General features: G+C 39.5%; 1 protein-coding gene across 5 annotated transcripts in view; it reads left to right on the top strand.

The window, feature by feature from the left end:
• Positions 1–17344, top strand: part of LOC107823653 (membrane-bound transcription factor site-2 protease homolog) — a 34285-nt gene that overhangs the window by 9404 nt on the left and 7537 nt on the right. For 4 of the 5 annotated variants that reach the window (XR_012703221.1, XM_075239746.1, XM_075239748.1 and 1 more), the window contains exons 3-9: positions 3681–3747; positions 3895–3993; positions 4552–4655; positions 5690–5837; positions 5944–6024; positions 6126–6578; positions 6771–7088. Coding sequence is in view for 4 of the 5 variants with exons in the window: in XM_075239746.1 (XP_075095847.1) it covers positions 3681–3747; positions 3895–3993; positions 4552–4655; positions 5690–5837; positions 5944–6024; positions 6126–6578; positions 6771–7088 (1270 nt within the window). In the remaining variant the exon portion in view is untranslated. Of the gene's footprint in view, positions 1–3680; positions 3748–3894; positions 3994–4551; positions 4656–5689; positions 5838–5943; positions 6025–6125; positions 6579–6770; positions 7089–7214; positions 15707–17344 lie in introns of those variants that run through there. The other variant, XM_016650338.2, reaches the window with a different exon arrangement.

Below are 17344 nucleotides of genomic sequence, written 5' to 3'. Positions count from 1 at the left end.
GTAGTGGTGGTCTACAAATACCGCTTTGATTAATTCTTATGATGGGATGAGACTTAGAGAATCCATAGGTGAGAGATGTGAAGCAAAGTGAGAACAAGTAGTTGGGTCTCTACAAGTAGACATTTGGATGGAATAGTGGTCTTTTGTTGGTTAGTTCAGATTACTAAGGATAAAAGAAGGATCTTACTTTGGCAATGGAAGTAAGAGGGATGCAGATGAGACTTATAGGAGAAATTGTTACCATGAAAGTGACATTCGTTTTACAAGATTAAATCTTTTAGACTGAACATATACAAAGAATTTTCCTTAATCTGAAAGGTATTACGTGGGCAATGCCTAGGTTATACTTGATGTTCTACTATGTTGGAGCATATACAGCACCTCCCCCAATTAGAAAGAGAGATAAAAGATTGTCCCAACTTGTATTTGGTTGTACAGTTTGGAATGAGAGAAACCAAAGATGCTTTGAAGAAAAGAGCCGCACTACCCAGAAAATGAAGATGAATTGTTTATCCCTTTTCTATTTTTGGTGTAAGCAAGAGTTCAGGGAAGATCTTGAATCTATTGTTGAAGTCTTAGTTTCCCTGTAGTAGAGAAAGGATTAGCAAATCTTCCTTTTTGTAAAAAGGCAGCCTAGTGCACTAAGCTCCCGCTATGCGCGGGGTCCGAGGAAGGGCCGGACTACATGGGTCTATCGTACGCAGCCTTACCCTGCATTTCTGCAAGAGGCTGTTTCCACGTCTCGAACCCGTGGCCTCCTGGTCACATGGCAACAACTTTACCAATTACACAAGGCTCCCCTTCAAATCTTCCTTTTTTGTAATTATGGATATTTGTACCAGCTTTTGTACAGTTAATATATATACACCAAACGGACAGCCCGGTGTATTAAGCTCCCGCTATGTGCAGTGTCCGGGGAAGAGCCGGACCACAAGGATTTATTGTACACAGCCTTATCCTGCATTTCTGCAAGAGACTATTTCCACGGCTCGAACCCGTGACCTCTTGGTCACACCAAGACATTAAAATCTTTTTGATATGTTTATTAGTGCTAAAGTTTTGTGTTAGATTATTTAAACTGTTAATTGATGGCAAGTGACATTCAAAATCATACACAGCTTTGGAAACAAATCTAGATAAAGGGACAATACAACCTTGGTTGTTTTTCTTGGTTAATAGGAAATGATGCTTGCTTGACACAGAAGAATCTTCAAAAAAGTGTGTTTCAGCTCATCTATGTGGGCATGAAGCTGAGAGTCTGTCTCGTTTCTTATATAAATTCATAGTTATGTCATCCATTTTTGGATATGCTGGGGCTGAATGGTATTGCCAAAGAACATTCAAGGGCCACTGAGGTGTTTGGGAAAAAAAAGGTTTTGAAGGAAGGGTTGAAGAAGCTATGGAATAGAATCTCAGCATATGGTGGATAATCTCAAGAGAAAGGAATCTCAGGTTCTTCAAGGGCAATGCTAATTCCAATTTGAAGATTAAGATACTATTGTCTGCTTTTGTTTTTTTATTAAGGTTGATAAGGGTGCTGAATCAAAAAACAAATTAGGGTTGAAAAAAAGCATATGTATGTGAGGCTGATACCTAGGTAGAATTAATATATTCCACACAAACTTAGAAAGGATTATATTTATGCTTCTCGGATGTACAATGTGCAGCATCACGTAAGTGTTGTATGGTATGGTATCAATAAAGTTTTCTTATTTATTGATCTAAACACAATACTTGAAGTGTGAATTTTTATATTCTATAGTCCCACATGGACAATTACCATATGCGTCTTGTGATAAGCATCCAGAAATAGGCGAGCCTCGTATTCATCAAATTGTCAAGTAGCCAATAATTCTCATCTTTCCTATTTTATGATTTTATTACATAATATCGAAGTTTACGATTGTGCTAGAGATTCAAGTAGCTTGCATTTATCGGCAACACTCCTATGTCGTATGCCCTACTAAAGTGTTATTGTTTTGACTGTCAGTTATATTCCCGTTGTTGGCGCTTTTTAACGGATTTTGAATGATAAAGCTTTTTCGAGAATATGCATCTGGCATGTCCTCCGACAACTATTATGGCAATTATTTACGTTTAAGTGTTTTCAAGCTAAGTAAATTCAAGTTAGTTTTCTTACTTTTGAGTTTCTGGGAGTGGCTAGAATGCTAAGTTTTAATGTTAAAATAAGAATGTATGAAGTGTTAAATTCTATGTTAGATATTGTCCCGCATGGGACAAATATCATTTCTATTATGTTTAACTCCTATAAATTGCATACATAAATGTTGTCAAAGGCGCGCTTAAGCCCTGAAGCGAGGCTCAAAACATGTTGAGCGTTTCGCCTCGCTTTGTCGGCGCTTTAGTATCGCATCAAGGCTCTAAGGCATACTCTTCCTTGTTAATGAGTGTAATCTGAAAAGACGATATGAAACAATTGATATTTCACTTTATCGTAATTTTTTTCCAATTTCTTTGTCCATATATTTGTTATTCATGCTTATAATTATTAGTTTTGGACTACATATACATATTTGTACTTTTTCTCCAGTTGCGCCTTTTTTCATTAAAGCCCACACTTTATTTGCGCTTTGCGCTTAAAGCCCCAATGGACCTTAGAGCTTTTTTGTGCTTTTCGCCTTTGATAACACTGCCATACATCAAGTTAAGAAGTAATCAATAACTCTCGCGTTGCTCGTGTTGTTTCACAATATACTCATATTTTATAAGAAGTTTTAGCTTTGGCAAAGCCAGTTCTATGAGATAAAGCTGGCTTGTGAACCCACTAAGGTTAGCTTAAGATTTCTAAGCTAAACCTTTTTCTGGACAAGTAAGATATCTAAAATACTTGATTTGTGAGCTAGGAGTTAAGAAAAATGTGAGAAGTGATATATATTAAATGACAAACAAATGTAGATTGACTGGCATTCTTTAAAAACTAAGAGCTGCTTAAGATTTCAATCTCAGCTCTTTAAAAGAAGCTAAGAAAACAAGATAGAGCTAGAGCTAAAGAAACAAGAGGGAGCTAGGATCTATTCATCAAATTATCAAGTAATCAATAACTCTCACCTCCCTTGTTTTCTCACAATATGCACACAAGAATTACATAATATGAGAAGGTTAGGCAGTGCCTTAGTTCTATGAGATCAAGCTTGCAAGCCCAATGAGGTTGGATTATAATTTCTAACCTAACTATTTTCTTTGAATAAGTAAGATTCTAACTTATTTGATTTCTTTTTTTTTTTTTTTATAATGATAGTGGCTGGGTTGGTCTAGTCCACTGGTTTCCTGCTATCTTTCACCAACATGAATACTAGATAACTTAATTTACCAAAAATTAAATAAATGGGAAGAGTTTACCTTGTGTGGCCTCCATTGGAATTCAAAACTTGGTTTGTAAGGTTGTTTTCACTCTTCAACTGCTAGGCCGCCCCTTGCGGTTGTGGAAGTTTTAATGTCTTGACACTAAACCTCATTGTATTTGGCTATATGCTATAGTTCGTGTTTATATATGTATATATGTATATATGTTATATTATACTATATTACAATATTTATGTTTAAATATGTAATATATATAATATTCCTCGGCACTTTTAGCTTTTTTTAATCTTATGTAGGGTACCGTTTGGGCTAAGTTTTAACTTTCACACCTTGCTAAGTGACTACTTTTCTTGCAGGTGCTTGAAAGCTTGGTTCTCAATGGGTGTTGGTTTTAGTCTTGCCATGTTGGCTGCAGTTACTATGGTCAGTCACCTGCTAGATTCAGTATTGTTTTATTTCTTTTTTATTTCCTATTTAATTAATGTTTGAAAATAGCAAGGAAAAAGGATCTGCTTTCCCCATTTTGTTTAACTTCTGCCCATTGAATTAGCATTTCTTTATTCTTGCCAGATTCTTTTGTATGAAATCGGCCAGATACTATGTCTCTATTACGGCAACATCCAGATGAGCTATGTTATGAGTGGATATCTGTTTGGGTTTTCTTCTATGGTATGTATTCTCACATTATTAACTCACTTGGTTTTCAGTCTTTCTTTGGATTACTGTTCTTCAAACCAGTACTTCATTACCATCATGGCTAGGAACGGGGAAAAAATATTATGAAAAGTAAATGATTTCCCTGTCATTTCTAGGCATTCATAGAACAGAAAAACAGAACTCAAGGTCGCAAATAAATGAACGTCAATTACTTACCAATCAGACATTGGTGTTTTTTCGACCCATATACCAGTTCTTCTCTTTTTCTTCATGCAATTAAACTTGCAACCCTCTGAAAAGGAAAAATGAGTAGAGAAGATTGATAGCGTTACCTTTGGTCTTTTGCTCTCTTTCTTGAGCATAGTTTATTTTATTAGGCAAGAAGTTATGCTTGTTTAGGCTGCTTCTAACGTGTACCTATGTTGGTTGTCTATTTGGCTTAATAAGGTAAGGGGTGAAATGATCTTGACTTATGCTATCTTATCGGGCAAATAGCTTGAAACAGCTATTTGCATTCAAATCAAGAGTTCTCTAAACAATTGCATCTGCTTCATTTGTTTTTGGGCGCAGATATCAGGCTTGACCATCTCACTGGCTGACATTGGATATCTGTGCATATCTTCCATCATATCAGTTTCAGTGCATGAACTTGGCCACGCTCTAGCTGCTGCAAGGTTAAGACTAATACTGTTTTAAAATGTTTGGAGCACAATGTGGATTGTAGCTATATATATTCATGGAAATCTTCTTGAAAGATTATGTTCCTTCTTGTACTTGTACTCTTTCATTAGTTCTCCTAATTTTGGAACTAAGGGGAGAAAATAATACATGTGGGACAATGCATATACGAAGGATGATGAATAATTTTCTCCGTAGATGAGTTTCTGTGGTTTCAGTCCCGGTAGATTAATAATGGCAGGGCATCTAAGCTTTGGCTTCATTGAAGGCTTACTTAGAGATGATTGAGAATTTTGAACTGTTATTCAGCAATATAATCAGGGTATGTTGAGGAAGAGAGTTCGTTACATGAACAGACTGACAGAGATGTATCTTCCACTGATGCTTCGATTAATGGATACTCAAAGGACAAGAATATGAATTCCAGTTCACCCATCACTTACTTCGGTGCTTTTGTTCGGGTATCCTGAATTTTCTTCCTTTACCCAGATGTTTCTGAATGGTGGAAAGTTTTCGACATGTGTGTTCGGGCTGGAGGGAAATGAGGGGTATGCATCTTTCTAGTAAAGTTTCATCAATGAATTGATCAAGCTGGAGGAGACGAGGTATCAAAGTGTAGAGGCACAAGGTTTCTAGGATAAGATGCAGTTAACATTTTTTGTGCCTTTTTCTACGCATGATTAATAGCTTTTATGAAATTTTTGTATATAAGCCTCATGGCTGCACAGCGAATAATAGATATGTCGTTAAGCATGTTAAATGCATCAGTTAACGTTCACGATCTTTGATTTTACAATTGGCTGATTATTGTCTCATTACCTGATCAGTTGTCATGTTTTGAGACCTAGCAGTAGCAGTACACGAATCTCACAACTGCTTTTGTAGGCACTACATACGTTCCCGATCTTTGATTTTACAATTGGCTGATTATTGTGTCATTACCTGATCAGTTGTCATGTTTTGAGACCTAGCAGTAGCAGTACACGAATCTCACAACTGCTTTTGTAGGCACTACATTCTGGGAAAGCAGTGAGGGCATACAGATGGAGTACATCGCTGTATTTCTGGCTGCTTTATTTCCAGGCGCTCTAGTGGCATTCAATCACGAGTTATTGCTGGCATTATCCAAAGTTTCTGCTCTTCGTATATACTGTGCTGGCGTTTGGCATAATGCAGCTGTGGGTGCTTGTAGCAGCTCTTGGTTTTTTTAAGGAATACTAGTCCATCTACATTTATTTGTCATATTATGTACTCTTTGAACTAATTGGGCGACTTTTCTTTCAGCTTTGTGCTGTTTGTGCTTGGGCATTGTTCGTTCAACCCTTGATCTTGTATCCATTTTATATTCATGACGAAGGCCCCATGGTAATTGAGGATTAATTTCCTACACTGTAAGGTGCTAAACTGGGGGAACCTAATTAGGCATTGTTGTGGCTAATGTGTTCCAATCACAATATGTTGAGCAGGTGCTGGATGTGTCTCCAACATCGCCATTGTCTGGCTATTTATCTCCTGGTGATGTCATAATATCATTGGATGGCATCCGCATCAATAATCTTCAGGAGTGGTCGCAACTATTAACTGAACACCATCAAAACTCTCAGAATCACAGCCTTCTTGGAAACTCTATGCAAAGAAGTGTTGGTAAAGGATACTGTGTTCCCTATTCTTTGGTTGAAGAAAGCAAACATATTTCGTTGAAAGGCAATGAAACTTCTTGTCCTGATGAACTAAGTCCTTTTATTACCATTCCATGCTTGGATCAGGCCATGCCTGATGGTGATAATCTTGAGGTTAACCATCAAAGGGATGGAGGTGAACTCCGCTGCTTATATGCGACGGATATATTAAACCTTGAGAAATGTGGTGATGGTTGGGACAGAATTCATAGCAACAGGAGCAGCTGCTTGTGTTCCAAGGTGAATTTTTAGTGTGTCCTATTGAGACAAGAAGCTATATCTTTATATCATTTTGCCAGGTGTTTATGTTTGTCATGTACTGCCAAGAAAATTTGCTCATGTAGTTTGTGATGCGTTATTATGATTAGAACAAACACAATCACACTCAAAATGCATTTGAACACGTGGTGAAAAATTGATGTTTTGTTGCAGGACAAAGCATGCTTTGTTCCACTTTTGTCGACCGGTGTGGCGTGGGTGGAGATAACATATTCAAGTCCTTCTCCTATGCAATGCTCGCAACTTGGAACAATGCATGTGCTTGGTGATGATAACTCAAGGGAGAACCCCTGTGTTAAGACCTTTGTTTTTGTGGGTGATGTAATTTCAATGAAGCATTCAGTTCTCTTGACTTCATATCAACCTCGTTGGTCAGCTAAATTTGGTGCACATCTTCCATACGTAGTGGAAAAGTTTTTGATGTTCACCTTTAATGTCTCTTTGACCCTTGCACTTCTCAACAGCTTGCCGGTATGTACTCATATAGAAAAGGATAACTTTCTCTGATGTCTTTTAGCCCTCGTGTGGTTATATCTTGTTGTGTATTTTCTGCAATAAGAATCAATTGAACCTCTATGTGATGTTAGGAAGTACCAGTTTTGTTGGGCAGGTTGCAACAGCTTGATGATTACAGAATTGTGCTGATTTGGGCCCAAAAGGATAGAGAATTATTGAATGAAATGGGTCTTATAATGGGTTATTTCTTAGAAAGATTAACCATAGTAAGAGCTTGGAAAACATGAAAGTCAAGGCATGTTTAAGACTGGAAAAACAGTTATGATTTTATGGAAAGATGAAAAGAAAACACTGTGGATTAGGTTTCCGCAGGCATCATACCACAAGTTTATGATTATTTCAACAATGAATGAAGGAAAATTACTGAATTATCATGTAATAGGTTTACTTTATGGAATTGAAAGTATTACATACTAGGTATTGATGTTACCTAATCGTACTCCAAAAGGGATACCCTAAACATATAGGAAGCAAATGCTATTCCTGTTCCCAACGGCTTCTTACTAAACTTTATTTAGACTCCACAGATAGAACATTTTTTCCCAGAAAATCCTGTTTGCTACTGCGATTAGCAACAATACCATGACGAAATCATGAAACATCTATTGGACGGCATTGCAATCTGAGGATGTCAAAAACAAGACCAAAGATGTTACTACTATTAAGGTGGAAGCATGAACGGAATACCTTGGTGTGATAGTTCAAGCGGGTTAAACATTTGTAAATGGTCGTGTTTGAATCCATTCTCTTACATTATTTTCTCTATTTTAGGAAAACCTGGACTAAATTCTTTCAAAAATGATCTCTATTGGGATATGTGCCAGATATCTTTTCTCTCTCTTCTCTTCCTTTCCAAACTTCGGCATAGTCCTTTCTCGATGAAACTCCTATATTTGCCTAGTAATGGATCGGGGAATCACTTCTATTTCAAGCTAAAAAACATTGAATAAGTTAGCATTAATGAGGAAGCTGAAAGCTGGTTTGTCCTTACAGAGCGCAACAGAAGATTTATGAGCCAGATTAAGATTGATGAAAGCAATCTTCGATGGGTATGTGAAGCATTGGTTCAAGCCTCACTACAGTCCGGTAATAAATGCAAGAGATAAGGTAGGAAGATACAAGCTTACACCTTCAGAGTGGTCCAGAATTTTAATAGCTGCAGATGGTTCGTTAGAGTAGAATGTATCGTAGGGGATAATAAATATGCAATTATTATCACAGAAGGTAGTTACAACAAAGAATGTGGTGGACATAGCAAGGAAGTACAAGGGTATTTAGGGACATATAGACCCAAGATCCATCTTTACGCAGATCAGTCCAGGCCTTATAAGGAAACTGTAAGGATTTCACAATGGCCAACTAAGATCAGTGCTGCAACAGGGCAATGTCCAGATCCACCAAAGGAAGAACATGGAAATGAACATTCCCTTTCGAAATGCCTCATTGGCTAGTTCAATGGTCATTCAACTTCAGCCTGATGCAGAGGTGATTTAGAGGTGGTTCATAGGCAGATGGCATGTCACAACTGGTCTTAAAGTCACCAATCGGGCATAATCAGTTCCTTTTCGAACTCCCGTCCAGAATGAAAACGTCAAAGCTGGTGAGTGGTTTTGGAATGACAGAAGATTGACTTTGCAATGGTGGTCTCTTGTGAGTGGAATAGAGATGCTAGCAATGAAGTCAGATCACAGGTGGGTGAAGGCTGTTGGAATCTCTATCCAAGCATGGACTTCAGACACATTCAAGTTCGTCGGTTACAAGTGTAGTGGTCTCATTGGAATTGACGAAGACACCAAACATAAGGTGCATCTATTCCAAGATTGTATCTGTGTGAAAAATAGCAAGGGAGAAATGCCGAGAAAGTTGGATTTGATTAAGGAGGATTGGGGGTTTGAAATTTCATTATTGGAGGACCATCGCACCAGAGTCTAGCTGATCAGAAAACCTAGCTTCGGCGAAGTAGAGAGGACGCCCGTAGAAGTAGGTACATCGAGCCATGCATCGAGGATAGCAGCTACACATGTGGGAGAACACTTGGACAACTTTAGTCTAAAAATTGGTGCAGGTGTTAATCCAAATGGTAAAGGGTTAGCAAATTTAGAAGGTAATGACTAATGAGAGGAGATGGCCTACTACAAGTGGTGTTAAATATTTAGGCTTGGAAATAAATAAAATTATAGAAAAGGCCCCAAAAAAGCCCATTTGAAAGAGTTTAACTTATTAAAAGAGAAGATAATTTGGAGGATAGTTGGACACAAGCCCAACACAAATGCAAATCGATTTAATGCCTTAACCATGTCTCTTGGATCTGAATACCCTTTGATACCAAAGTCCTTCATAGCCTCCTCGGCAAAACAGAGCTCGAAAATTAGCCCCTCTGATGCAGATGATAAAGCTAATCCATAACAGAGACTACTAGCCACTTATCATTCTCCCCTCGATTATGGAATTAGTTCCAATAAGCAACTCAGATACGAATTTCTCTTCCCACGCAGTCTGCAAAGCTCTTCCTTTGACATGGTACGAGGGTGATTCCAGTATGCAGCTAATAGACAAATCTTCTCTTATTACAACAACAAAAAATTCAATATATTCCCATAAGTGGGGTCTGGGAAAGATAATGTGTATGCAGACCTTACCCCTACCTCGCGAAGGTAGAGAGGCTGTTTCCAATATACCCTCGACTCGGGGGATAAGTAGTACTAAATAATACCAACAGGGAATACGGTAAGTGAAGCGAACTAAACCACATGACGTAATAAAGATATAAAAATATGAAGGAACACGAGTGCTACTAAAACTATCAGTAAGGAAAAACTTTCAACTACCTACTAACCTTCTACCCTAATTCTCTCCTCCACACCCTCCTATCAAGGGTGATGTCCTCAGTAAGCTGAAGCCGCGCCATAAGCTGCCTAATCACCACTCCCCAGTACTTCTTTGGCCTACCTCGACCTCTTCTCCAATCCGCCAAGTCCAACCTCTCACACCTCCTAACAGGAGCATCGACGCTTCCCCTATTTACGTGCCCGAACTATCTCAACCTCGACTCTCACATCTTGTTCTCCACGGAGGCAACTACCACTTTTTCCTGAATAGTTTCATTCCTATTCTTATCTTGCCTGGTATGCCCACTCATCCCTCTCAACGTCTTTATTTCTACTACTTTCATCTTCTGTACATGAGAGTTCTTGATTGGCCAACACTCAGCCCCATATAGTATAGTTGGTCAAACCACCCTTTTGTAAAATTTACCCTTAAGTCTTGGTGGCACATTCTTATCACATAAAACACCGGATGCGAGCTTCTATTTCATCCATCCCGCTCTAATACATTATGCGACATCCTCGTCAATCTCCCTGTTACTTTGGATAATAGACCTGATATACTTGAAACTACCTCTCTTGGGGATGACCTGAGTATCAAGCTTCACATCCACGTTTATTTCATGAGTCCCGTCACTGAATTTGCACTTTAAGTATTTTATTTTAGTCCTGCTCAACTTGAAACCTTTAGACTTCAAGGTCTGTTTCCAAACCTTCATCCTTGCGTTAAACTTGCATCACGTCTCGTCGATATAGCAGGCACCATGGCACCTTCCCTTAGATGTGCCGCGCCATAACGTCCATCGCCAAGACAAAAAAAACTGGCTAAGAGCCGATCCCTGGTGTAGCCCCATCACAACTGGAAAGTGCTCCGAGCCCCCCTCCCATAGTGGTCACCCGAGTCCTAACACCATCAAAAATATCCTTAATCAACCTAGTGTACGCTATCGGAACGCCGCTAACCTCCGAATACCTCCATAGAACTTCCTTCGGAACTTTATCAAACGTTTTTTCAAGGTCGATGAACACTATATGTAAGTCCCTTTTCCTTTCCCTATACTGCTCCACTAATCTCCTCACTAGATGAATAGCTTCCATAGTCGAACGCCCCGACATGAATCCGAACTGGTTTTCGGAAATAGACACGCTCCTCCTCACCCTGTCTTCCACCACTATCTCCTAAATCTTCATAGTGTGGCTAAACAACTTTATACTCCTATAGTTGTTATAATTTTGTATATCACCCTTGTTCTTGTAAAACGGAACCATCGTGCTCCACCTCCATTCTTCGGGTATCCTTTTCGTCTTAAAAATGATATTAAACAACCAGTAAGCCACTCCAAGCGTGCTCGGCCCGCGTTCTGCCAAAATTTCACTAGGATTTCGTCTGGCCCCGTTGTTCTGTCCCTGCTCATCTTACGTATCGCCCCTTCCACCTCCACTACCTTAATACGCCTACAATACCCAAAATTCCGCCGACTCTCGGAGTGCTCCAACTCATCCAGCATAATACTTCTGTCCCCCTCCTTGTTCAACAGTTTATGGAAGTATGTTTGTCATCTTCGTCTAATATGTGCCTCGTCCATCAATTCTCTGCCGTCCTCGTCTTTGATGCACTTCACTTAGTCCAAGTCACGAGCCTTCCTCTCCCTCATCTTGGCCAACCGGTACAAGTTCTTGTCTCTGCCTTTTGCCCCCGAGTTCCTCATATAGACGCCCAATGCCGCATTATTAGCCGCCGTAACCGCTAATTTTACCTCTTTCTTTGCCTTCTTATAACACCCCCGATATATCCTTTTTTTCTCCTCGTCTGTACTCTTCACTAGCTTCAAATAAGCTGCTTTCTTGACTTCTACTTTACATTGGACCTCTCTATTCCATCACCAGTCCCCTTTGTGACCCCCAAAATAGCCCTTCGTGACCCCTAAGACCTCTCTAGCAGCTTCCCTAATGCAATTCGTGGTCGTGGTCCACAAACTAGTCACGTCTCCCCTACTCCTCAACGCCCTCACAACTTGCAACCTCTCCCCCAACTCCTGAGCTTTGTTCTTAGTCAAATTACCCCCCTTGATCTTAGTTTGCCTGCACAACCCCCTCTTTCTCCTACTCTTGATCACAGGTCCATTACTAGGAGCCTATGCTGGGTTGTGAGGTTCTCACTTGGGATGACCTTGCAGTCGGTGCATAGACCTTTATCACATTTCCTGCAAAGGAGGTAATCAATCTGGGTCTTGGCTACCGAACTCCGAAAGGTGACCAAGTGCTCCTCCCTTTTTGGAAAACTCGAGTTAGCTATCACCAAATCAAAAGCTCTAGCAAAAATCCAACAGTAAGGTGCCCCCATCGTTCCTATCCCCAAAACCGAACCTGCCATGCACATAATCATAACCCCTAGCATTAGCCCCAATATGACCATTGAAATCCCCGCAAATGAAAACTTCTTGGTGTGCGGGATATTATGCACCACCTCGTTAAAATCATTCCAAAATTGCCTCTTGACCTCCTGGTCGAGGAGTGTATGCGATAATCACATTTACAGTAAACCCTCCAACTACGAGCTTAATACTCATCAACCTATTATTTACCCTCCTAACCTCGACCACGAGCCCCCTGAGGTCCCTGTCAACTAAAGTACCTTCCTCGTTCTTGCCCCCAACGCCTCCTAAGTAGCAAAGTTTAAACCCGTCTACATCCCGAGCCTTCGTACCCACTCATCGAGCCTCCTGGACGCATGTTAGGTTGATCTTCATCTTCTGAAGAATCTTACCTAACTCTATAGACTTTCCCGTCAAGGTCCCCATGTTCCAAGATCCAACTCTCAGCCTAGAGGCTTCCTTATCCCCCTTCCCACCCTTGCTCCCCGCCACTGGCCCCACCCGAGGACATGAAATTACTCTCCCATCGTTCACCACGACCACTATAGTCTAAGGGGTATTGAGTAATCACTAACACTAAAATAGCAAATAGCGAAAACAAAGAATATAAGCTAAGAATTCGAAAGCTTAAGAACTCAAATGTGCAACTACGAGTATAGTAGAGCAAGCAAGCACTAGAGCAACAAATCTACCTCGTTTATAATCTACAACTATGCAAACAAAGAGTTGAAAAGGTATAGACGATAACTTAAAACTTATAGACGGTGATTGCAAAGACAAAAAAGCAAGCAAGTGTTGTCTACCTAGAGCAGTCAATCCAACAACTGGTAGTCGGCGAGGCAACAAAAAAAGATGTATTAAACACAATTAATGATTGCCAGGGAGGAAATAAGAAAGAAACAAAAGTAAAGATTATGCACGCAAATACGAATGAGCGGAACAAATAACAACAAGTCAAGAGGGATAGAACCTAATTGCAAGTACAGAAACACAAGCAAGTGATGTCTACCTAGAGCAGTCAGTCCAACTACAGATTGCTGGGGAGGCAACCAAAACTAATAGATGTATACACAATAAGAGATTGCCGGTGAGGCAAACAGGAAAGAGATGAACGCCAATACAATTCAAGAAAGATGGAACCTGGATTATAGTCGGAGATGTACGGATGCGCTCCCTTATGCACTGAATGTTGTTGCCTACCGAACCTTGCAATGGTGCTTAAGCCAGGCTAAAGTTGTCTCCTCTGTCATGCTGAGATAAAACAAGAACACGAGTCCAACAAAATAAAAGGGGATGGGGGTCGGACTGCCTAGGTCTCTGCTGAGAGCGACTGGTCCGAGAGATAAAAAGGAGCAGGGGGAGAAAAGAGAAAAGAGAAAAGAGGAACAACAAGGGGGAAAGCGAGAGACGGGGACCGCCTGACAGTGGTCGCCGGCAGTTTAGGTTTTATGGGCGGAAAATGAGGCGCGGAGAGGTGTGAGAGAGACAGAAGAGAAAGAGAAAGGGCGGAGTGTAGAGGGGATCTGCCTGGGAGCGCCAGCAACCAGCGACTAGGCCCAAAAAGGGGATCGGGAAAGGGATAAAAGAGGGGAGAGAGAGAGGGAAAGGAGAAAGAGAGGGCGGGAGAGAGGAGAGTGGAGGAACAAAGAAAAGGAGAAAACGAGAGGAGGAGACCTTTCCTGCGCCGGAGATCGGTGTGACGCCGAAAAAACGACCGGCGGAGGCGACCGATAGTGATGACCGTTAGTGAGTGAGATGAGAGAGAGAGAGAGAGAGAGACCGTTCACTCTTCCAAATTAAATCCACAGATCTTCTCTTATTGAGGCCTCGAAATGGACTAAAATCACTATTGTGAAGCCATGCAAGGCCTTTGGGGTTAATGCGACCGTGTTTGAGCATGATCTCCGGGATATTATTCTAAGAATGGAGCAACAAAGACAAATCCTAATTCTGCAAGAAGAGTCGAAGCAAAAGTTTGGAAAGGAGAAGGAAAACAAAGGATAAGGAACGAAAAAGGTCAGTTCGTGGAATCAATTATGATGAAAAAGGGAAACATGTTAGTGGGATTAGGGGTAGGCACTATAACTCCTTTTCTGGATGAAGCTATTCATTCTGAGTTGGAACGTGCGAGGGTTGAATAATGATCTCTCATTCAAAAGTGGAGGGTGGATATCTTGTGTCTGCAGGAGACTGAGATAGAGGATTGGTCTGGTAGAATGATTCAGCAACTTTGGGGTAGCAGGTGGGCGGCTTAGGTGGAATTAAAATCATGTAGAACTAGGGTAGGGGTTGTAATGATTTGGCATAAGAGGTAACAGAACAAAATTGACATATTCAGGGTTCCTACTCCATATCATATATGCTTGGGAGCATTCAAGAGGAATTCAGGTTGTGCTCCGCAGGTTTTTATGGGCCTCACACTAATCGAGAAAGGGAAGAGATGTGGAATGAACTTGTAGGGGTAAGGGGAGTATGGTGACGTCACTAGGTTTTGGGAGGTGACTTCAATGTTTGCAGATTTGCAAGTGTGGCTTAATTGCATCAGAAGATCCACAGCGATGAAATCATTCCCAGACATTATCCAGAATCTTGATGTTATTTATTTACCTCTTGAAGTGGCTCATTACACCTGGTAGTCTGGTACAGAGGTGATAACCGCATACAGGCATCCAGAATTGATAGGTTTATCATCTGCTCGTGGAATGACCCATTTAGAGTTGTGAGACAAACTGCCCTTCTAAAGGCAATCTCGGATCATAGGCCAATATTATTGGAGAGTGGGGATCTGGAAGCAACTCCTTATTTCAAGCAGTGTTTAGAAAAGCGATCGTTTCGTCGCTTTAAGCGCGAAGCGACGCGACCCGACCCAGTGTCGCTTCTAGCTGCCTGAGGCGACTCGACCGAGGGAAGCGCACGCTTCAATGGAGGAAGCGACGAAGCGATGAAAGCGATGAAGCGATCGCTTTTGTTAAAAAAGCGCAGAGGGCCCTTTTTAAAATAAAAAACTTTGGGTCTGTTTTTTTATTATACAAAACAGACCCTAAATCGACAAAAACTGACCATTTCTTCTTCTTTCTTCTTCGATCGACGTCGACCAAAGCTAGGGTTCAACTTCATCGACATTGCTGACCAGTCCAGGTAGTTTTCTTCTTCTCCTTTCTTCTTCTCTTTTTTTTCTTTCTTCTTTCTTTCTTCTTCTTGTTCCCGTCCAGATTCTGCTTTTTTTTTCTTTCTTTTTCCTTCTTTCTTCCTTCTTCTTCTTCGTTTATCTCTGACAGTCCAGTTTGCACACTGTTGACTGTTCAGACTTCAGCGTCTTCTTCTTCTTCCTTTTATCTCTAACCCGTCTAGATTCTGTTTTTTTCCCCCTTTTATTGTTATATTTTCAGTTTATTTGATTAATTTTATATGTATTTCATTTTAGAAAATTAATTATTATATATATATGTTATATTTTAGTTTATTTGATTTTTTAATGTATATTTCAGTATATAAAATTAATTATTATTTATATATGTTATATTTTTCAGTTTATTTGATTTTTTTAATGTATATTTCAGTATATAAAATTAATTATTATATATATGTTATATTTTCAGTTTATTTGATTAATTTTATATGTATTTCATTTTAGAAAATTAATTATTATATATATATATATATATGTTATATTTTAGTTTATTTGATTTTTTTAATGTATATTTCAGTATATAAAATTATTATTATTTATATATGTTATATTTTTCAGTTTATTTGATTTTCTTAATGTATTTTTCAGTATATAAAATTAATTATTATATATATGTTATGTTTTCAGTTTATTTGATTAATTTTATATGTATTTCATTTTAGAAAATTATATATGTTATATTTTAGTTTATTTGATTTTTTTAATGTGTATTTCGGTTTATAAAATTAATTATTATATATATTATATGTATTTTCAGTTTATTTGATTATGTATTTTCTTATATCTTAATAGGGATTTCAAAATGTCTCAAAGATCGAAAGATAAAGACCCGGCTTGGCGATATGGCGATAGAGTTAATGAGAAGAATACAAATGTTGTATGCAAGTTTTGTAACAAGATTACAACGGGTGGAATTTATCGCTTTAAATTCCATCTTATTGGTGGCGATAGAAACGTCACAAGTTGTCCGAAATGCCCACCGGATGTGAGGGATGAAATAAAGAATTTTGTTGAGAAGAAGGAGCAAAAAAATCAAATGAGTCATCAACCATTAGTGACCAATATTGATGATGATGATGATGATGATATTGAAGAATTGTCACTTCCAACAAAACGGGGAATAGATGCAATCTCTTCAAGCCATGGATCGACGGGTACGAGTAGGACTAAAGGTCCTATAGATTGCTATTTCCCAAAGAAGACGGAAGGAAAGAGCGGTGGAAAAGATGTACAAAAAATTGCTAAGGACATTTTGAGGGATCGTGCAGTTAGAGCTTTTGCACGATGGGTCTATGATGCTGGGCTCCCCTTCAATTGTGTCAACTATACTGGCACTTTTGGAGACTTTATTGAGACCGTTGGTCAATACGGACCTGGAATGAAGCCTCCCACTTATCATGAAATCAGAGGTCCTTATCTAAATAAGGAAGTGGAAGAGACTAATAAAATTGTGGAGGAACATAAAGTTGCGTGGAACAAGTATGGCTGCTCCATTATGATGGATAAGTGGACGGCAAGAACTGGAAAAATGATTATTAATGTGTTGGTGAATTCTCCCAAGGGAAGTTTATTTCTTGAGTCCATTGATGCTAGCGACTCATCCACTGACCACATCAAAATGTTCACCTTGTTTCAGAACACCATTGAAAAGATTGGCTCAAGCAAAGTTGTTCAAGTGGTCACTGATAATGCGAGTGAAAATGTGAAAGCGGGTGGCATGGTGGAAGGAGCGTACAAGAATGTCTATTGGACTTCATGTGCGGCTCATTATATCAACTTAATATTCGGGGACATTTTCAAGGAAAAACCCTTCTCTACAGT

The sequence above is a fragment of the Nicotiana tabacum genome, chromosome 19, assembly GCF_000715075.1.
Source record: "Nicotiana tabacum cultivar K326 chromosome 19, ASM71507v2, whole genome shotgun sequence".
In the NCBI taxonomy this organism is placed as follows: domain Eukaryota; kingdom Viridiplantae; phylum Streptophyta; class Magnoliopsida; order Solanales; family Solanaceae; genus Nicotiana; species Nicotiana tabacum.
This window is presented reverse-complemented; position numbering and strand designations above follow the sequence as displayed.